The following is a 23087-nucleotide window of genomic DNA, read 5'->3' as shown; positions in this document are numbered from 1 at the left end:
TACACACCTATCACCTCAGCACTTAAAAGGCTGAAGAAAGGAGATGGTGAGTTTGAGAATAGCCTGGGCTACATACTTAAGTCTAGGCCAGCCAGCTGGGGCAACAGAGCAAGATTTTATATTAAAATAAAGAAAACAATAAACCAAGCAACAAAATATTAAAGGCACTTTGTTTTAAATCATGCATCACATCCTTACAACAGTCAAATGTCAATTAAGTAACTCTTTATAGTTGACTGACACACACACATGAAAGATTCCAAAAATATGCAATCATTTACTCAAGGCTGCATGCATTGCTATAAGCAAAGGGAATAAAAATCTAAAGGTGGAATTTTCCCTTGGGCAGAGGACATTTTTCTGGGGTGTACCACTGGAACCAAGCATAAGGCATCAGGTGTGCTAGAACCAGAAATGCTGAGTGAGCCCCGGGCACTGGGACACTTGGTTGGATGTGGATAAAACAAATGAGGTTATTCAGTGGATTTTGGTGGTCCTGGAGTACTAGGCTAAATGTCTGCCCTCATGAAGCAAGAACTCCCCGAAGTACAAGGAGACACTAACTTGTAAGCAGGCAGCCAGGTTACACCCTGGCATCTAGAGGGGGAGAGCAAGCCAAGTCTCCAGGAACAACATGCAACCCACAGCATAAACCATGTCTTCTCCCGCACAGAAGAGCATAACAAAGGGGGACCTGGAGATTGTGACATTCTATAAACAGTACAATTAAGCCACAATGCTATCAGGGTGACAGAATCTTTAAAGACTAGACTATAATCGAAGAAATTATGACTGTAATTTTCAAAGTATTGCCACAGAAGTATCATGTGCTTTAATTTAGCAATTTGTGTGCACAATTTCTACAAAACACTTACCCACAGTGTTCTCGACACTGCATTACATACCTGAGTTGCTTCATTTTATTTTCACAGCAGATGTGTAGAGCAGTTTCCTTGTTTACCAACGAGGAAACTGGAGTACAAACTAAGTGAGTTTCCTAATAAGTGATGGGTCGGGTAAGTTTTGAACACTGACAGAAAACAAACACTGTACACAAATGCATTATGTATTACATTTAAAAGAAAGCTTTAAACTAGAAGTAATAAAAATATGTCAGCTCTTTGGGACTTCAGGAACTGCACAATTGCCTTGTAATTTTCCTGGGTTTATCCACCTGCCCATATAATCTAAAGCCCTGGTCTAATCTTCAGTGTCCTTCCACCACAAGGTGCACTTCTGTCTGCTTGCTCTTTCTACTGTCTGGCTTCCACTGCTCCTCTTCCTAAGGAATTGCCCCCCTTTATCTAACACTTGTCTCATGCAACCTTCTTCTTGGAGTCCCTACTAAACATCCTAGTTGGGGGTAATCTCCGTATTTCTTCTCTTCTCTGAGCCACTCTGAACTCTAGCTTTCCTTCCATCATGCTCAGGGTGCCTGTCTTACAGCTGTGCTGCTACTCTAGTCTTCCTATGCCACTGCACCATAAGAGCGCATGACTAGGACAGCATACTTTTCATTTTTCTAGATGCTCTGCGTCTAGTTTATTTTAGGTAACAAAATACTAAGTTTTATTTCTATTTTCCTAGGTAAAAAGTGAAGAATCTTGATTTGAATAAAGAAGGCAAAGATTCACTTGATGGTTATTACTTAGGACACTTTTCTGTTAGTCTGTCACTTAACTGGAGGACTGATTCCTCCTGTGTAATAATTGCATTACAATTTATTTACTAAAAAATAAGATTTCAACTTCATTGGATACTATATATTTTAAAGAAGCCATTTAATGTTGCAACCTAAAAGCCTACTAGAAAACTTAGTTTGCCTCCAAAGTTGACAGTTTAAATAGCTTTCTAATAAAATAGAAGTCTAAAAAAATACAGTATATAATGCTTAGGTAAAAACTGCTGAAGTTGGGCTGGAGAGACAGCTCAGAGGTCAAGAGCACTGGCTGCTCTTCCAAAGGTCCTGAGTTCAATTTCCAGCAACCACATGGTGGCTCACAACCATCTATAAAGATATCTGGTGCCCTCTTCCAGCCTGCAGGTATACATGTAATGTAGGCAAAACATTATACCTAAATAAATGAATCTTTTAAAGAAAAACTGCTGAAGTTATGGAGTTAATTTTATCTGAATCTTGCATCCTTTTATTTTCTTTCATTATTGAGTAAGATTATACAATTAAATTTCATAAAATATAAATACAAATAAAGAGGTAAGAGAGAAAGTTCAGTTGGTGAAGTGCCTGTCATGTAAGCATGAAGACCTGAGTTCAATCCCCATAACTTATGAAAGAAAATCAGGGCATGCCATGGGGGCAATAGTGGCATGAACTGTTAGGAAGGCAACCGAGGCCTTTCACTTTAGATGTAAGGCCTGTTCCACAGAAGGAAATGGATGCCTGGTACTGTGAATCTAATCAAGAATCCATGACTAGGAACTTATAGGTCCCGAGGATGAATGTACTACTACTATCAGCTAAATGAATATAATATCAAACTGTGCTAGTTATAAATATGTATCTCTCTACATATAGATTAACACAGCTTTCAGTCATCATCAGAGAAATTTCTTTGTGCAGTAGATGGCTATTAATGCAGAAACCCACAACTGGTCAATGTGCAGAAAATAAAATTGTCTGTAGAATGCTCAGCTGTAAGTGGGACATCTTTATCATACCTTCTTTCCCTAAGACTGAGGGAACATCAAGGAAGAGAAGAAGGGAGAAGGACTAAGAGCCAGAGATTGGAGTGGACTGGTGTGAAAGTGTCTTCTGGACTCCCAACAGCTATGGGTGCCTGCACAAGATCAGCCCCAAAAATGTTCCAGCACGGAGAGGAAAGGGGTTACAAGCCACCCTCACTAGCTAAGGAGCAACTCAAAGTTGATGGCTCCTAGGCAAGGAAACAGTGGCTCATGGCAGATTGACAATGCTCCAGTGGATGTGCCCTACATCAGCACAAATAGGATTTGATGGGAAATATATATATAAAGAGGGTGGGGCTGGAGAGATGGCTCAGAGGTTAAGAGCACTGACTGTTCTTCCAGTGGTACTGAGTTCAATCCCCAGCAACCACATGGTAGCTCACAACCATCTATAATGTGATTTAATGCTCTCTTCTGGCATGCAGGTGTATATGCAGGCAAAGCACTGTATATACAATAAATAAATTTTTAAAAAGAGGGCATAAAATCAGGAAGGGAGCTGGGTTAGTAGCACATGCCTTTAATCCCAGCACAGAGGCAGGCAGATCTCTGTGAGTTTGGGGCCAGCCAGGGCTACAGAGAGACCCTGTCTTGAGAAAACAAACAAACAAATTAGGAAGGGATAGAGGATGGCAGATGTGTATCAAAGGAGTTATGGTGAGGTGTGTGGGATAATTATGATGAAAATATTAAAACAACAACAATAAAACATGTGTGGCATGTTTTGTAATCCTACAGCAGGAGGAGTGGAGACAGGAAGATCTCGGGCTAGTTGGCTAGCCAGCTTAGCCTACTCAGCCAGTTCTAGGTCATCCCGACCCAAACAACCCGCCTGCTAAAGAGTGGGGAGTGAACAGTATCTGAAGCTGTGTTTGGCTTCTGTACATGCACATGCACACACAACAGCAGTATGAAAAGAAACTGACCTAATGCAATTACTGTAGCTAATGCTACAAACAAACAAGCACACACACAACACACCGTTTTTCTAGTAAGTGTTTACCTTAGGAGACTCAGGGAACAGAATACTAAGTAATGTTAAAGACATCAGATGAGACTTCTGGATGTTATACCTCATAATAACATAATAATTACTAGAGAGGAGAACTCTGTGTGTGTGTTGAGGGATGTGATTAGATTTATCCTAAAGCAAGATTAAGAGCCTAACAACTCCCTTAGAATTTCCCCATTAAGAAATGTGTTAATCTAAAAACAGATTACCACTGGTCCTGTTGAAGAGAAAAACAAACTTTCTTCACTGGTCTTCCTCCTATGATGACTTAATATGAAGGTTAGAATAGTAATTTTTCTTCAAGTTGTTATATAAATAAGGTTTATAAAGGATATTTGCATCTTAGGCTTCCTAAGTGACCAGGAAGAAGAATATGGTGATTCTGACCAATCACTCTCATAAAGGCACACCATTAAGTTTCTTCAATGTTAGAAATAAGCTTCTAGCACAAGACATTTCCCTGTTAATGTAAAATACCATTTATGTCAGGTGTTTGAGCCATACTACCTACACGTCAGATATGAAAGAAAGCTGTGAAATTCTTAGAAAGAAGTAATTTTTTTGAAAGTCAAAAGAAGAAAAACTCCCGCCCCCTATACTCACAGCTCTGAGACAAATTCTTTGTTCTTTCATTTCTGGTGCTATTTTTCCATATATCCATATTTGCATATGCACATTTTGCATATTTGCATATACCCATAGTGTTTTCTCCATAGAAATGCTCCTTGGGTTGGGCTGAAGTAACTTAAGCAACAAAAGAAACTTTTTCACTGTTTTGGAGGCTTCAGTAGTTATAGTTTAACAGAATGACACCTGGATTAAAATTCCAATTCCACCATTTAACTAGGAAGTAAAACATTCAGCCAATTATTTAAATCTCCAATTTTCATTTTATTCATGTGTAAACATATCAATGTTTAAGTTGTTTGGAGAGTCAGAGATTGCTATATATTTGTAACAGGTACCTGGGGCACAGTAAGAGCTTGGTTAAAAAGTGTATTTTGCTTTTACTAGTTTCTGGTTTGCTTTCTTCTCAAATGACATATTTTTAAATAGTTTATAAATCTGTTACTTATAAATACAAATTAGCAAAAGCTTTGATTTGGGCTATTTTTGGTTATAAATTGTCTAATAAAGTAGACTCCAATAATCTCAGGAGACCAAGAAAAAAATGTTAAAGAATTATAGAGGTAGAGACACTACAAAATTGTACTTAAAAGAGCAAGGTTAGTACCAGCACTTGGGAGGTGGAGTCACAATGTGTCTTTTCCTTTGATGAAAACCTTCTGACCCTGTAAAGCAGTGGCTCAGCCTTCCTAGTGCTGCGACCCTTTAATACAGCCCCTCATGCTGTAGTGACCTCAGCCACTGAAGTATTTTTGCTGCTACTTCATAACTGTAGTTTTGTTACTGTTATGAATCATAATATAAATATAATATACAGGATACTGGTATGTGAAGCCCAAACAAGTCATGACCACAGGTTGAGAACCTTTAAAGGTTTTCACATTTCAAAGGAAAGGTGAAAACTGCTGTTGCAAGTCATGGCAGAACATAAGTTTACATACGCTTCCAGATTTTTCATGAACAAAATTTAAAATTCATTAGGCAAAGTTCTAAGAGAAAAAAATCTACCTTTTCTTTCTTTTATTCTTAAAAAATTTTGGCGTCTTCATTCTTTTCTAGTAAAAACTGACTTTCTCTTGAGTAGATGAGTGATGACCTATGCTTGTTCTTTCTCATTGCTTAAGGACAGAAATAGAACTAATACTGTACATATAATAAATAAATCTTTTAAAAAATGTAAATATATGCTAAGGAGTGGTGGTGCATACCTTTAATCCCATTACTTGGAAGGCAGAGGCAGTGAATCTCTGTAAGTTCAAAGCCAGCCTGGTCTACAGAGCAAGTTCCAAGATACTCAGGCCTATACAGAGAAGCCTTGTCTCAGAAGACAAAAAACAAAACAAACAAGCAAAAAAAGGAAATATATATTATAAAAATGAAATATTCTCAAGGCTATGATGTCTTTAGTGGAAGAATATGAAAAAATATGTCATAGAAATGTAGTTAGTACTTTTCCCATTAAAATTTTCACTGACTGGCCCTCTGGGACATTTACTCTAAAAAAAAAAAAAAAAAGTGAATATTTTACAATCCTGAACAAAATTTGGTTTTGATTTCATCTATCAATTATTTTACAGTATGATTTGGCTAGTAAGTTAGTTCACAGCCGTGGGCTCTTTAGGCTTGAGCATGGCAAGGCACTGAGCAGCTACTCCGTCACCATCATTGCTGTGGTCACCCTGCTCTGTGTGAAAGGGCTCTTTTACACTGGCACTGCACTTACACACTCCTTCCGAGCTTGCACTGCTTTCTAACTTGTCCTTCAATGCTTTCATCAAGGCCACTCGTAAAGGAAAAGTACTCAGAATGGAATTCCCCTTTGCCTTTGCACTCAACTCCTGTGATTAAAGTCACAAGGGCACATAACAAAATGATTTACCAGACCACTTTAGGCAGCTATAAGGGCTATGCTTATTTTAGCAGCTAAACTGGAAACCTAATATATTCCTAACCTAGATACCATGTACATATGTGTGTTACTCTGCCTTAAGAGTCCTACAATCTTCATTATGTATAAACATATAAATCCATTTTGCTTCTCAAATCAAGTGACTTTTTCACTTCTCATCACTTTATGTGACCTGTGCAATTCTACTAAAGCAGTATTCTCAACCTGTGAGCTGTGTGCCCTTTGGATTGAAGACCCTTTCACAGGAGTCTCTTAAGACCATCAGAAAACACAGAGATTTACATTATAATTCATAACAGCAGCAAAATTAGTTATGAAGTAGCAACAAAAATAATTTTACGGTTGGTAGTCACTATAACAGGAAGAACTATATTAAAGTGTAGCAGCGTTAAGGAAGGATAAGAACCCTGCACTAAAGCATTTAAGAAATTTAACAAATCACTTCAATATGATTTAAGTCAACTACTATATCAACAAAATTTCCAGCTTAAGCTAAATTTATAATCCACTTTTAGCTTACTTAATGTAGAGTGCGTTCATACACATGAGATATATTAGCAGTAGGCTACTAAAGCACAGACCGTGTCAAAACCCTGAAGTCTTCCTGTACTGCTGCGTGAAGGCAAAGGCACCCAAAGGGACACAAACTATGCATGTGACTAGACCTAGCTTACTCCCCTGACTGAGTGCACTCGCCTGTCTGCTCAGATAATGTCTTAACTGGGCACCATAGAGCTTTCAGTAGAACCGTCTGTTTTTCTTTTCTTTTTTTGGTTTGTTTTTTCAAGACAGGGTCTCTCTGTGTAGCCTTGGTTGTCCTGGACTTGCTTTGTAAACCAGGCTGGCCTCGAACTAACAATGATCTGCCTGTCTCTGCCTCCCGAGTGCTGGGATTAAAGGCGTGCGCCACCACGCGCGGCCTCCATCTGTCTTTCTTTAGATGAAATTACACCCAGAAAACACACGAAGACAATGAACATTATTGAGATAACTATTTGCTACTATTAAAACTTTACACACATATAATGAACGAGTCCACGCTTTCTTTAAGCAAAGTTCACTCTTTTCCCACGCCTTCTTAAACCTGAAGGAGTTCAGCAATCTCATTACATTGTGTCAAGGGCTCCAGAGAGAAAGAAAGGCCTTTAACTACTTCAACTCACAGGACTCTGCAGGATCTGAGTAACTCGCTTCCTCTGCTCCATCATATTGAAGTCTTGTCGCAGATCAGGAGACATGTTCCTCTCTCGAAGGTATTCTGGGTCACTTTCATTGATTCGATCAAAATATCTCTCTTTGTGAGGCACGCTGGGAGGGGGAGGAGTGGTGATCACAGCTTGGCTGGTGTCTGAACTCATGTTTCAAGTCTTGTTCTCTACATAATAAACACAAAGACAGGACAACATTTATTACTACACCTTATTAAATTACCACTTTACAGGAGCTCAGTGGAACTCTTAACCTTTCAGAAACAAACTTTCTTTTAAAAGTAGCTTCAGGGGCTGGAGAGATAGTTCAGTGGTTAAGAACATTGGCCGCTCTTCTAGAGAACCTGGGTTCAATTCCCAGCACCCAATGGAGCTTAACACCTGCTACTTCAGTCCCAGAGGATTCAACACCCTCTTCTGGCCTCTGCAGCAGGCACGTATATGCCATATACTAAAATAAAAGTAAAATTAAAAAAATAAATAAATAAAAAGTAGCTTCACAGAGGAAAGTTGCCTGACGGACGTCCTGTGGGTCCTGTGGTAGAGAGAACTATCCTAGCGTACTCATGGCCATGGGTTCGATTTCCAGCAGTTAAAATTTCAAGAAGGCAGCTTCTCCAAAAATACTAGAACAGTTTTTTACATAGGAAAATCTTTCTTTCTTTTTTCCTTTCTGGTTTTTTTTTTCCCCCAAGACAGGGTTTCTCTGTGTAGCCCTGGCTGTCCTGGACTCGCTTTGTAGACCAGGTTGTCCTTGAACTCACAGTGATCCACCTGCCTCTGCTTCCTGAGTGCTGGCATTAAAGGCATATACCCCCCAGCCCAGCTAGAAAATATTTCTTTAAAAAAGATTTATTTATTTAATTATTAATTATTAATAAATAAACAGTGCTCTATCTGCATGTACCCCTGCAGACCAGAAGAGGGCATCAGATCTCATTATAGATGATTGTGAGCCACCATATGGTTGCTGGGAATTGAACTAAGGACCTTGGAAGAGTATCCACTGCTCTTAACCTCTGAGCCATCTCTCCAGCCTGGAAAATATTTCTTAACCAAAGAAAATAAAAGCTATGTTAGATTATGATGCTAAATTGGAAAATTTCAGAGATAATGGAAGCTCACATCTCAATACTGTCAAACTGAAGGTTTAAAGAAAGCAATGATGAAAACACTCCCAGAGTAAAACTTACATATTGATGGTAAGTAGCATCAGTGGATCTCCCCTGGTGCAGGCTTTTACATCAGACCAAACTTTTGCCCCATTCAAGGACCCTTATATTCCTCAGTGGGTATAATTTACTGATGTATGAAAGATACATAACTAGGGGTTTCAATGACTCAGTAACTTCCCAAGAGAATGTCAGAATTGTGAAGGTTGCTAGACTATTCCACTCAGGCAGATGGCACTTCATACTCCAACAAGGACAACGAAACTCTTCATGAGGCACATGAGCAATTGACTCAGATGTCATGATTACTATGGATTCTGAGGATAACACAGCTTTATGCCATCAAGACTAATCTATTTGAGCTTTACTCCATTTGGCCCCCTCCAGTCTGTGGCAAGCAAACAATGTAACAACAAACATTTATAATTTTTTTCTTGCAACTTTATACATAAACACGTAATTTTGCAGTTTACTAAAATGTCACACTGGGGGGTATAGTGAGAGTTTTGGTTTCTTCAAACACCCAGTTATGTTATGTGGATATGTTTTTGTTTTAAACCCAGGTATGGGATACAGGCCACTTTAGTTTGTGCACAGCCACTGACTGTGACTGTCTCATGCCCTAGCAGGTGTGTGGTTTTGCCAGCTGCAGATAGTTTACATTAGGAGCTATGGGGACTCTAGAGAAGGTATAAAAAGACCATAGGCCAAAAAAAGGGCCTTTGGCAGCTGCTGCTCCTCCCTACTGCTGCTGGTTCATCCTGCGGCTACATCTGCTATTGCGGGATTCCTGGATAGTCTGACAATGAAAATGGGTCCTGCCTCAAGGAACTCTATGTCTGTCTAAGCAGCAGGAAGTGGCCTATAGAGGTCTATGCCCCCTTTCCCTGATTTCTCCCTCACCTAGTGCTGGGGGATTGGAAGGGATTAGGGTGGAATAAGGTTAGAAGGGTAGCACAGGTAATAAGAATCCAATAAAATAGATAAAAACAAAAAACAAAACAAAACAAAAAAACGCCTACAAGTGGCACCTAGACGTAGGGCAAGGCAAAATGGGAAACTTGGTTTCTAATGCCATAGAGAAGATGGCAGGGTAGAAAGGGGTGAATATACTGTTTCAGGATATCACCAAAAGGCTTATTGTGGCTGCTGTGCTGGGTTCTGTCCTGCTTTGCTCCCCAAGGGGGAGATTTCCTTTTTCCCCTTCTCCTCTTCCTCCTCCTCCTTCCTGTGTTTCCTTCTAGAAGGGCTGGGAGAATGGCTGAACAACTGGAAAAGTTGCAAGTGAATATGGAAGGGTCTGAGAAACAAACAAACAAACAAAATAGGTGAAATAGGAAAACCAGAGGGTCACTGTATTTTCTCATTTTTGAAAGGAGTGCAGAGTTGGCTATGCAACTAGAGAGTTTATGGATAGAAGTTGGAGGCACTTGGAAAGCAAAAAGCACCAGAATAGTCAGAGCAAAGGGTTCAGACCCGGTGACTGAGAGTGGGAGCTTCCCACAACTTCCACCGTGCTCTGAGTAGCATACTTTAGGTTTCAAGTCCTTGCAACCCCTGGGTGGGGCAAGGAGCCCAGAGAAGGAGGCCATACAGGGCTACAGGGTTAAAGAGAAACAACCCATTTCAAGGGAAAGGGTTAATCTTGAGCCAAGGGTGCCACCAGGAGTGGCCTGGTATTGCAAAGTCACCCACTGGTTTTCCCAGCAGCTGTGCAGCATGTGCCTGCTGATGGTGCAGATCATGAATACAATAACATGGCACTCTATAGAAATAATAGAGCTGAGGCACTTTTAAGAAGCTGTTGTTTCCTACAGAATAAGCCTTTTGTTTTTCTTTAAAAAAAAAAAAAAGATTTATTTATTTATTATGTATACAGTGCTCTGCCTGCATGTATACCTGCAGGCCAGAAGAGGGCATCAGATCACATTATATAGATGGTTGTGAGCCACCATGTGGTTGCTGGGAATTGAGCTCAAGACCTCTGGAAGAACAGTCAGTGCTCTTGACCTCTGAGCCATCTCTCCAGCCCCCTAAGCCCCCTTTTGTTAAACAAATATTAAGTAACTGGGCTACCCAAAATAGAATTATTCCCCAAGACTGGAAAGGTTTGTAACAGCTGTGCTAGAAGCTGGTCAGCAATTACAATGGTTAAAGTGGTGGAGGTAAGAAGCTGCGAATACAGATCAATGAAACAGAGCGCGGGGAGTAAGTATTGTTAAAGACAAACTGCTTGGCGAGGGGCGGCGTTCTGACCTGCAAGAACTATTTGATATGATGCTGCCATTATAGAACGATGCTGCTCGGCAGCTACAGCTTGGGATAAGACTGAGGAACCTGGGAAAAGATCCACCTCATTTACTAAGAGAATACAGGGTTCTAGAAAAGCTTTCATAGATTTTATGCAGAGGTTGGCTTCAGCTGTAAACAAAGCTGTATCAGACCCTGGATGCCAGAAAGGTACCCTGACATTTGAGAATGAGAATACTAAATGTAAGAGAGTAATTAGACCGTTAAAGGCATGAACAGTATCAATGGACGAATGTAAAAGAGACACAACTGATATTAGCACTCACAAGCATTATGGCAGTACCATAGGACAAGCAATAGCTAGGGTCTCAGGTATCAAAATACCTGGTGCTTTAATTACAGTGAGTTTGGCCATTTGCAAAGAAATTGTAAAGCTAAAAGCCTCAGAGCTCAAAATGCCAGGTACGTTAACTCTGAGAAATATAGTACTTTTGGTCATAGAAGTGGCAGTAGGTTCTCCTTGGAAAAAAAGCCAAGGCTTCCCAGGGTTTGTAAGGCGTGTCATTGGACTAAAGCATGTAGGTCCAAGAAGGACATACCAGATAATCTTCAGGAAGCAGCTTTGGAGTCCTAGCTCAAGGCTCAGCAGCAAAAAGTAGAAGCCATTTTCCAGACAAGAGCAGCCAAAAAGCATTTGTTTCATTGATAATTTCTTTTTAAGAAAGCAACAAGTCTCACGCTGGGTGTGGTAGTGTATGCCTTTAATCCCAGCACTCGGGAGGCAGGTGATTTCTGTGAGCCTGGTCTACAAAGAGAGTTCCAGGACAGCCAGGGCTATTACACAGAGAAACCCTGTCTCGAGAGAAAAAATTGTAACAAGTCTCATTCATGTTAGAGAAAAAGCCATTAAAAACAAAACAAAACAAAACAAAACTAAACTAAAGGAGAGAAATGTAGTGAGATTGTTGGTTTCTTTAAAAACCCAGTTATGTTATGTGAATATGTTTTTGTTTTAAACCCAGATGTGGGATATGGGACTGCTTCAGTCTGTTCACAGCCATTAACTATGATTGTCTCATGCTCTAGCAGAGGTGTGATTTTGCCAGCTGCAATTAGTTTAGTTTTGGAATTCTGGGGACTCTGGAGAGGGAATAAATGCCAGAACCCCAAGGGGCCCAGGGGGCACTTGGAAGAAGGTGACTGCTGTTCTTGGTTGGTGCTGTTGCTAGTTTGTCAAGTGGTCATGAGAAAAAGAGACGATAAGAAATTGGAGATTTGGAGTGGGGCCTATGGGCAGAGTCTCTAGAACGGTAGGGTGCTAAACTGCAGTTATAACTCCTTCTAATTAATCTGTTCATAGTACACCTAAATTATAAACAATTTAATCAAGACGACTACTTATAAAATTATCTGTCCAAACTTCAAATTCTTGAAGTTTTAGTTGTAACTGTTTTTCAATAAGGAGGGAGGCTGTGCTTCCAAGTCTCAGCCTACTGTCCTGCACTTGAAATCATAATCAAATGTGTCAGGGCTTCAAAGCAGCACTGGGTTAACAAACAAATACCGCTTATTGTGTTAGCTCTTCTGACCATTACTATGGAACAGTAAGGATACTTCAAGTTCTAGAAAACAACTTAGACCCTGCACAAACTGTGACAAACCATATCACTAGCCATTGAGGTTTTATTTGAGTTGCTTTTATCTGCTAGACACAATATTATATACAACTGACACAGATGTCAATAGATCTGAGAAAATGATCAGAACATATAGTTAAATAAAATAGAAGCAAGTAAAATTGGCATCAAATAATGCAGATGGCACTTCCCATATGCCCCAAAGAGGAAGATGTACTTATCTGACCACACACTACATCTTATTGCTATGTCTACTGACACTATGCCAGTTCTGTTGGACGATGTTGGTTTTAAGGACCACATTTGGCACGTGAGACCAAACCATATTTCAAGGCGGCAAATGACTTTTATTTTTTTAAAGTACAATGCTCAAGCTATCGCATATTGGTACAAAGCCACATCAATGACATTTATTAGTGTTACATGTCACTTTCAGGTTACTCCATGGTCTAAATACTTATTCCATGAAATATAAGTGAACAGGCCCATCATACCATGTTTGTTAATACTCAGTAAATGTCATTGGCACATGAATAATGCTAAAAGGAAGGGCTAAAGTCCAGTGATTCATGAATGGCCTTATTGGTCTATCAATTTAGTATGCACAAATAGATACAGGAGTGGGATAGTTATCTGATGGTTTGATCTAAATACTGAGGGAACATGTTTTCCTTAAGTGCTAAGTTATTAAAGATATAGACGCACTGGTTAACATTTTATTGATACTATGCCTTTTCACTTAAAAGTCTTTAAGAATTTAGAAGCTTTGTGGATGTTTAAAAAAATTAAAAGCAAAAAAATCAGCCAGAGAATTAGCCCAAATTTGTCTTTCTCCAGATTGTATGCCAAGTGAGATATGTTTACATGCACACATGCGGCAATGAGCAGCTCAGTCCTCAGGAGCAGGCCTCTTCCACCACACGCTATCACTTCCTCATGACCTTTCACCTTATATACTTGATCTTTTCCCCTATTAGTGCTGAATAAAACGTATGAATAATCTTCCTAAGGACAGACACTATTAGGTGATAGGCAGACTAAGAAGTATAATGCTGGCAATGGTAAATGGTATCATAAAATATTGCAGTATATTCCACACAATTCTGAATTCTAAGCAAAAAGGAAAAGTATGCAGGGTAAGGGGGCTTTAGCTGAAAGGTATAGAAGACCACACAAATACTGCTTAATATTCTGGAAGTTGTAGCTGTTAATCTTACAGATAGCTGTTATGTATCACAGGCTATCAGCAAGATGTGTAAATTTCCATTTTATCTCTAAAACTAAATAAATAAGCATTAGTTTGAAAGCTTGAGGGCTTTATCATGAAACAAGCTTGGAAAAGACTGTGTTAGGACCTATCAAGTTAAGACAAGTACAATCCATCAAACAAAAGAGGTGACAGACATTAAGAAAGCCCAGGAGGTGACACATTCCTAGATCTCAGAAGACAGGAAGGAAAATGGGGAGTTAAAAGCAGCCTGGTCAACACAGTGCGACTCAAGAACAACAAACAACAAAGAAAAGAGAAGAGATGAAATGAAGGACAAAGTGGCTTATAAAGTGCAAGTCTGGAGTCTGGTGTGGTGGCTCATGCCCATAATCCCAGCACACAAGTTCATGGCCAGGTCAGGTCACAGTGAGTTCCAGACAAGCTTGACTGTGTCGAATAAGGAAAGGAAGCAAAGAGGCAGTGTGTGGGTGGGTGGGGGAGAGAGCATGGCTCACCCATAGGCCTGACGGACTGATTCTAATCCTGGGATCCTACAAGGTGTCAGGAGAGAAGTGACTCCCTAGAGTCGTCCTCTAGGTCACATACAGAGATGAGGACAAAATGTAAACCTGCACATCTCAAAACTCTACTCAGTAATTCATTTTCATAATCATACACTTTTTTGTTTTTGAAACAGGGTTTCTGTGTAGCCTTGTCTGTCCTGGACTCTCTTTGTAGACCAGGCTGGCCTTGAACTCACAGAGATCTGCCTGCCTCTGCCTCCCTAGTGCTGGGATTAAAGGCGTGTGCCACCACACCCGGCCATAACCATACACTTTCATATACTGTGTTCTACATAGATAATCTCATTGTTCTGTTGAACATTCTCTATATATTTCTCTAGTTATCATTTATTCTCAACATAGAGTTTTGAAATGGTTGAGGGGAAAAAAAAAGATTTCCTCCCATAAGAAAGATGACAGAGACCAGTGGATTGATAACTTGAGTTATCTTCTCATAGTTTAGTTTCTAGTGGTAAGTCCTCTACTATCAGAGAAATTCTGAAATATGAGATCCAGGAAATGACCCAGTACATGACAGTTCATGATAAATGAGGGGTTTATAAAGATGAGGAATCACTGGAGATTCAGGGTTCAGAGAACAATTAATCATTCACAGTTTCCAGCAATCCCTCAAATCTTTGGCTCATCACCATTTGGTCTTCCTCCTGGGGATAAGGATCAATTCCCACATACTCCATGAACCTAATCTACTTATTATTGTACAGGACTGAATTTCTTTAAAAAAAAAAACTATTTTATTTTATATATATAGTATTCTGCCTGCATGGTGGTCTGCACTCCGGAAGAAGGCACCAGATCACATTATAGATGCTTGTGAGCCACCATGTGGTTGCTGGGAATTGAACTTAGGACCTTTGGAAGAACAGCCAGTGCTCTTAACTTCTGAGCCATCTCTCCAGCCCCCAGGACTGAATATCAAAGATCAAAACTAACTCCTTGCTTCTGTTCTTTCCTTCAGTTATATTTGAGGTCAAGTTCACTCTTACGTATTATGGTAATACTCATTTAGTAAAATTAAAAGAATATATTAAAAATAAAAGTTATACAGAAGGCAGGCATGGTGGCGCATGCCTTTAATCCCAGCTCTCAGCACATGGGAGGCAGAGGCAGGTGTATCTCTGTGAGTTCAAGGCCAGTCTGGTCTACAAAGAGAGTCCAGGACAGACAAGGCTACCCAGAGAAATCCTGTCTTGAAATAAACAAACAAACAAAAAGTTATACAGAAAACTTCTCCAAACTCCCATTTTATATCTATTTATTAAGCTAAAAATTTTTTGGTTATTTGTTTTGTGATGATTTTGTCATTGTGGTTTTGTTTTTAGTTTTTTGGGTTTTTGTTTGTTTGTTTGTTTTGGCCATGAACTTTCAATCTTCCTGCCTTATCTCCCAAATTCTGGGATTATAGGTATACTGAAAAAAATTCTATTCTATTCAATATGAAGAAATACAATCCTACAAGGCACATTATTAAAAATGAGTTGAGTTTGTAAAAATAAAAAAAACCCTTCCCCCAAAGTCTAGAGGACTGAGTTAGTTGTTGCCATACACTGTGTTTCTAAGTTTCCTCTGAAGGTGACCATTGTGATCAGTGGAGATAGGAGAGGGCTGACTGGATGGTGGTGCTGGGGGTGGAACTAGACAAAGCGCCTTACTTCAAGAAGTGGAGGAAGGGCGGAGGACATGGTTCAGCAGTTATTCTGGCAGAGGACTTGAGTTCCATTCCCAGCACCATGCTGGGCAGTTCACAACTGACTATTAATTCTAGCTCCTGGAGATCTACTGCCTTGGGCCTCTCCAGGTGCTTACTCTCACCTATGCACATGCAAACATGTACACATACAACTAAAAATAATAAAATCAATCTTTAAGACAAAGTGGAGGAAAATACACACACACACACAAATCTAACAGAGACTTTGATCTATTTCAGGTATTTCAGCTGGAGACTTTTGGCTTTCATAGCTTATAAAATACAGCTGCAAAAGTCAACACATTTTTATTACAAAAGGGCATAATTTGAACAAGATCTTCCAGCCTTTATATTTGGGCTGGTAAGAGGGCCCACATAACCACAACTCAATCTGATTTCTTCTTGGAAATTTTAGGGCTGAGCCAAAGAAGTGGGACTCATTATAATGTCTAGAAATTACTTCTAAGCATTTTTTGGCTACAACCTGCCAGGATAGAAACCTGATGATGTTTTTTAAGAGGAGTCCACAAAAAGAGATTCTTGATTAACCCCAGAAAATTGTTTCACAAAAATAATTTTTCAAAATCTTTGTTTGCCAAAAGAATTATCCTTTAGAGCTCTCAAGTTTTTCATTACATTTTAATTTTATTATTTATTTGTATGTGCACATGCATGTGCCAAAATGCTCCTGTAGAGGGCAGAGAACAACCTTAGGATTTGGCTCTCTACAATGGCTCCTGGGACCAACTCAGGTCGACAGTTTTGTTTAGCAAGTGCTTAATTCCCAGCTTAGGGCTTAACTTCATGACACTATGAAAACGATAAATATTTACCAGAAATGATACTTTAGATTTTGATATTTTAATAGGCCTAGCACTATACAGTGGGATACTCTCTTTTTCCCTCAAGTTAATTAAAATCTTTATTAAGTAACTTCTGATATCAGATAAAATAAAACAATACTCTTTAAACATATAATAGTGGTGGTTTGGTCACTATATGGGATATTTTTCTCTCTTTTAAAAATATTTCTTCATTTATTTAGCTATTGGTTTTTTTGTTTTTTTGTTTGTTTTGTTTTTTTGAGACAGGGTTTCTCTATGTAGCCCTGGCTGTCTTGGACTCACTTTGTAGACCAGGCTAGCCTTGAACTCACAGAGATCCACCTGCCCCTGCCCCCCCAGAGTTCTGGGATTACAGGCGTGTGTCACCACACCCGGCTCTTCCTTTATTTTATGTTTATGTCTGTGCACCTCATGCATACAGCAGTGCATGAAGCCAGAAGAGGGCGAGGGCATCAGGTCCCTTGGGACTGAAATTATAGTTGTAAGTTTCCAGGTGGGTGTTGGGAACCAAGAGCAGCAAGTGTTCTTAAGCATTGAGCCATCTCTCTCCTGGGCAGGCAGTAATGCATGCTTTCAGTCACCCACTCAACCACAAACCGTCAGTACTAAGCTGCTCTGCTATAGTGTTTGCTAAGAATTTACAGGACATAACCTCATCATAAGTGAAGGAGCATCTATACTGAGATGGGTTAACAACTGCCCCCAAGCCCTGTTATACCTGAGAACTTCTGAAGATGACCTTACTTCTAGTAAGAGGAAGATGAAAGATTTGGACAGAGGAGACACATGTGGACAAAGGGCGGGTGAAGAGAGAGGCAATGAGCTGCAAGCCTCGGAACACTAAGTATGCCTTGGTGCAAACCTCTAGAAGCCACAAAGGAGGCATGGGCTAGATTCTCCCCAGAACCTCTAAAAGGAACCAGTTGGAGAAAGTATGAATTTCTAGCCTCTAGAACTCCAAGAGTGTTGCTTCTAACTATCTAGTTTTGTACTGTGTTATGGTAGCACTAGTAAACTATACTATTCAATGGAATTTCCATCCTAATACATATTTTCATAACATCGTGGAAAGCACATTTCTACAGAATCAAAGCTTTGCAAAACTAACACAAACCATTAAAGTAGTAATTTAAACAAAGCATCTGATTTGAGAACAATGCAATGTGTTTCTCACCATGCTGTTACCTCTGCTAAGTATGTTAGACTGAAATGTGAAGCAAGTAAACTTTAACATGTTAGATTCTGATCAAAAAGTCTTTGTAAAACCCAGGGAAGATGACTGAACACGAATCCCAATCCTCAACACGAGCTGCAGCAGGTCTTACTACTTCTATCATAGCTGAGATGGTAAAGCAGGTATCGAATCATAAAGTAGATTGATAAAATGTCCTTTTCACTTAAGCAAGGGTAGATTTCAAATGACATTCTTGCCTTGTATATATGTGTTACAGCTCTTTTTTCTACATGAGAAACTTTTTAAACAACATCTGTAGCTTTAGCCGCATGCTAGGCTCTGGAAGCTGGCTTAGTGCTCCATGCTGCTACTGGACCTCACACTGATGTCTGACTTTTTGCTTAATTATTAAGAAGTAGGCAAAAGTGTGCTGAGTTACTAATTTTTTTTTTTTTGGTTTCTTTTCTTTTCTTTTTGAGTTACTAATTTCTTTTTCTTTTTTTAAAGATTTATTTACTTACTATTATGTATACAGTGCTCTGGCTGCATATACACCTGCAGGCCAGAAGAGGGCATCAGATCACATTATAGATGATTGTGAGCCACCATGTGGTTGCTGGGAATTGAACCCAGGACCTCTGAGCCATCTCTCCAGCCTGAGTTACTAATTTCTAAGAACACTAAATCATTCTTGGGTGATCTAAACCCCTTTCTTGTTTTTCTACTGGGTAGTTTCAAATACTAAAGTGCAGAATGCTCCCATTGCTTCTCTATGTGGCCTTCTACCAATTACCACCCTATGGCAAAAGCACCCTGTCCCTGTGTTCTGCCTACATGCCAGGGCTTGACAAACTCTCATACTTACTGTGCATATAGCTGGGCTCTTTCCAGTGCCTTTTGTTGAGAAGCTGCCCTCTTCTCAATGGTTTATTTACCTGAATTCTATATCTTTGTATAGCCATTCTGTCCTATTTTGGCTTGTGTTTTCAGCAAATCACAATGGAATAAATGTGACAGGAGGGGAAATGTCCATAAAATAGCTAACAGTTCTTGAACTCCTATCACCGTGAAGCATGTTTTAATCACTGAATCTCATAATAAGCCTGAGAGATGAGTGTTGTCACCTCAACGTATTAATAAGGAAATGTGTTAGCTCCCTTCCTATTGCTGTAAAGAGACACCAAGACCAACATGGGAGTACCTCCACTGATGTTTCCAAAGTTTGAGTCAGTTTAGACTTAAAGTCATCAAGATCCTTGGGCAAAAAAAATTTCAACTTCTTTCCTATCCCAGCCTCAAATCAAGGTTCCCATTTTAAAATATGAACTTTTTGTTGGTAAATTATGTGTTTTCATGGACTGGTTATCTTCAAAATGAAGTTTATCTGAACACCAGAAGAATAAAACAAAGGGCTTGGTTGGCATCTAGGAATTTTCATCAAATCACTAACAAATAAGATCCCTGGTTACTCACAAAAGTCAATGATCCAGAAGTGGAATATAGACTAAATTATAATTTTTAACTTTAAAAAGGCAAGGACTTTTCTGGATCCTGACATCCAGATTATATATGTCCTATTATTTTATCCAGACTGTGTCAGATATGAACTGGTGTATAGATTTGTTGATTCTTTTAAAGAGCACTAGGTTCTGTCTGATAAAGAGATAAGATTTAGCTTAGAAAGCACAACTAAACCAGGTATGGCCATGCACATCTTTAATCCCAGCACTCAGAGGCAGAGGCAGGTGGATCTCTGTGAGTTCGAGGCCAGCCTGGTCTACAGAGTGAGTTCCAGGACAGCCAAGGCTACACAGAGAAACCCTGTCAACAACAACAACAACAACAACAACAACGACAAAAGAAGAAAGGAAGAAAGGGAGAGAGAGGGAGAGGGAGAGGGAGAGAGAGGGAGAAGGGGGGGAGAGAGAGGGAGAGAGGCAGGACTTGCTGGCAGGTAAGGAGGGTAAGGGCGTGTATCTTGGCGCTTTGCGACACCTACCGCACTCATCTTGAGAGGACTCTTCCCTGGCATACAGGAAGAGTGAAAAGACAATGAGAAGAAACAGCCAAATTCCCAAGTGGGTTGAAAACTCAATTTTTAATAAAAATAGGAAAATCTAAGAAGATTTAAAAAGTCTAATATCAAACTCATGGGGGAAGAGATATATCATTAAACAACTGATCATTTAATCATGGGAGTCTATTTTCAAAAACAGCAACAGAAATGCTGACTTCAGAGGAGGAAGACACTGAGAAACAAACATTAGTTTATGAATACGGTCTTTCCTAATACTCCCTAGTTAGAACCAGTTTTAAAGTTTTAGCCAATCATTCCTCCAGGAAGAAGCAAGTCTGGAGGGATAGAGACTGACTCACCAACCTCTCAACTTAGTATTGGTCAGTACTTGTCACATTATGAAGACACACAGAGCGCAGACTAGAGATCACATGTGTATGTGTCCATCAACATAATGAAGTCCTAAAATATGGATAACACTTTTTTGAAATTCCTGTAAAGGTTTTTACTTAAGATACTAATTTTTGAAACTAGTGGGCAATAAATACATTTGAAAACAATCTTGTAATACTTTACGTTCTGGTTTGTTTTAAGTATGTTTGTAAGTATGCATCCAGGGTTAAAGGCAGGAAAAATTGGAGGATTTCTTTCCATAACAATTTGAAACAATTTATAATATTTTTAATATTGAGCCTTGTTTTCAAGGTAATTCACTAGACAGTAAACTTTAAGCCTCAGTTTTGTGCCGCTCACATGTCTGAAGGATCCACTTATATTGCTAGCTATATTTAAATTCAGGCTAAAGCAGGGGTTTTGTTTTTCTGAGGCTCACAAAGACTAGACTCACAGCTTAGTTCTATGGTGTCTATTTAGCTGTACTTAAAGCCCATATCAAGTACTTTGTTGTCAAATAAAAAGCCATCTCATGGCTTAGTAATTCAAGAAGTCCTTTGGCTGCTCCTGAGAAGCCCAAAGCCACCAACAACATCCAAGCACTATTTCTCTAGCCCTGCTACTAAGGTAGAGAAGTATCTTGGAGTCCTATCTGGAAAAACATTTTTGGAGTCCAGGAATATAGCTCAGCCATAAAGTGTAGCCTGGCACCTGCCACCTTGACACACACCCCTCCAATTGGGCTCAGTCTTCAGCACTACAAGTAACAGGTAGGGAGGCACACATGCTTGTAATCTCAGCACCTGAGAGGTGGAGATCAGGTCAGAAGTTTGAGGCCATTCTTGGCATTGTGAATTCCAGGCCAGCCTGGGCTGCATGAAGACAAACGTACAAAACATTAGAAACCATGGTAGTCGTGGTGGTGTGATCTAAAATAGCATGCAGGCTCTGAAAAATGGGTATAAGAGGCTTCAAAATTCAGTCTTTCCTAGGTTAAGTGGGAAGTGGCTTTCCCCCAGAGGCTTGCCACATTTCTTACACATCTAGACTGTTTTCCCCTCCCATCCTATTACAGAGCATCAGTCCATATTTTGAGATCTTATTCAAAGCCAACTCATTCCACCTCTATCAAAAATTAGCCCTTCTGCACTCCACTGATCCTAATGTACTGTGTCTTGTCTGTAGAGAAATTGGACCAATTTAACTTCCTTTAACTTAAGAGTTACTCAATAGGACCACTGACTCGTAATACTGTACTCTACCTGAGAATAAACCAGGACAGAGATCTATAGCAAATTTTAGGGTTGATCAAATTGACAGGCATCCAAGGCAGTTGAGGTAATGAATACTGTGACTTACATTTGAAATGTATTAATTTGACCACAGTCATTAAAGAGAAGTATGAGGTTATAAAAAGAGCAATTTTAGTACTGGGCGTGGTGGTGCACACCTGTAATCCCAGCACTTGGGAGGCAGAGGCAGGGGGATCTCTGTGAGTTCGAGGCCAGCCTTGTTTACAAAGTGAGTCTAGGACAGCCAAAGCTACGCAGAGAAACCATGTCTCAAAAAACAAAACAAAACAAAAGTCTATACTTATTACATATAATGAGGCCGGAACAACAAACAATACTATAAAAACATCACCTTTAAAAGAGGAAACAGCGGCTGAGAAGACGGTTAGTGGGTAAAGCGCACTAGTACAAGTAAAAGGACCTGAGTTTGGACCTCTAGCACGCACACAGGGTTAGACACACACCTGGAACGGAAACACGGAAGTGACGAAGGGTGTATGGACAGGCAGATTGCTGGTGCTCAGCGCTCAGCCAGTCTCACCCAGTCAGTGAGAGACCCTGTCTCAAAACATAAGGTAGACGGTGACAGAGGAAGATACTGATACTGCACGGTAGCCTGCACACCCGCACGCATACACACATATACAGACAGACACACACAGATTCACACATATACCCCCAAAACAAAACAGAATTAAATTCTGAAAGCATTACTGATCCAAATAAAACATATAAAATTGATCCAAACATTAATTCATAAGTAATTACTTCCCCAATTCAGGTTAAGGAAAGGGCATAAAGAAATACAGGGAGCTGTCTATTCCTTCTTTAAAGCATTTTCTACTTTAAATTTTACTCATTATTGTGTATACATGGGGGATGGCACATTACGGCCTCTGTGTGGTCAGAGGACAGCTCTGTGGAGTCATTTCTCTTTCCATCCTTATGTACCTTGTGGGGATGGAGCTCAGCTCTCCAGGTCTGCATGCCAAGCACCTGTATCCACTGAGCCACCTTGCCGGCCCAGCACTTCTTAGTCTAAGCATGGAGAGAACAAAAGATATCCATAAGGAAACTGTAACTGACAGTAAAAAGCAGCTCATCAGGCAGCAAAGACTGCTGAGAGATTTAGGAGTAGGACGGTACAGGAAGGTCACTCACAAATGAAAGGGCTTAGCCAGATGACCTCTACACCCTCTCCAGCTTTCAAGGTTTATGATGCTTTTATCATGTAAGCATAGTAGTGACTAGATATGAATTCACCATCCAAATGAGTAAAGTTTGCTTCTAAGTCAAAGTCAACTCGCCTTCCTTGGAGTGGAGACTGGATGGCTCAGTGGTGAAGAGCATTTGCTGCTCCT

General features: G+C 39.8%; 1 protein-coding gene across 5 annotated transcripts in view; it reads right to left on the bottom strand.

The window, feature by feature from the left end:
- Add3 (adducin 3) overlaps window positions 1-23087 on the bottom strand; it is a 111365-nt gene that overhangs the window by 23316 nt on the left and 64962 nt on the right. For all 5 annotated transcript variants that reach the window (XM_051146767.1, XM_051146771.1, XM_051146768.1 and 2 more), the window contains exon 2: window positions 7418-7629. In XM_051146767.1, the coding sequence (XP_051002724.1) occupies window positions 7418-7612 (195 nt within the window). In that variant the 5' untranslated portion in view covers window positions 7613-7629. The remainder of the gene's footprint in view (window positions 1-7417; window positions 7630-23087) is intronic.

Source organism: Acomys russatus, chromosome 5, assembly GCF_903995435.1.
Source record: "Acomys russatus chromosome 5, mAcoRus1.1, whole genome shotgun sequence".
Lineage (NCBI taxonomy): Eukaryota > Metazoa > Chordata > Mammalia > Rodentia > Muridae > Acomys > Acomys russatus.
This window is presented reverse-complemented; position numbering and strand designations above follow the sequence as displayed.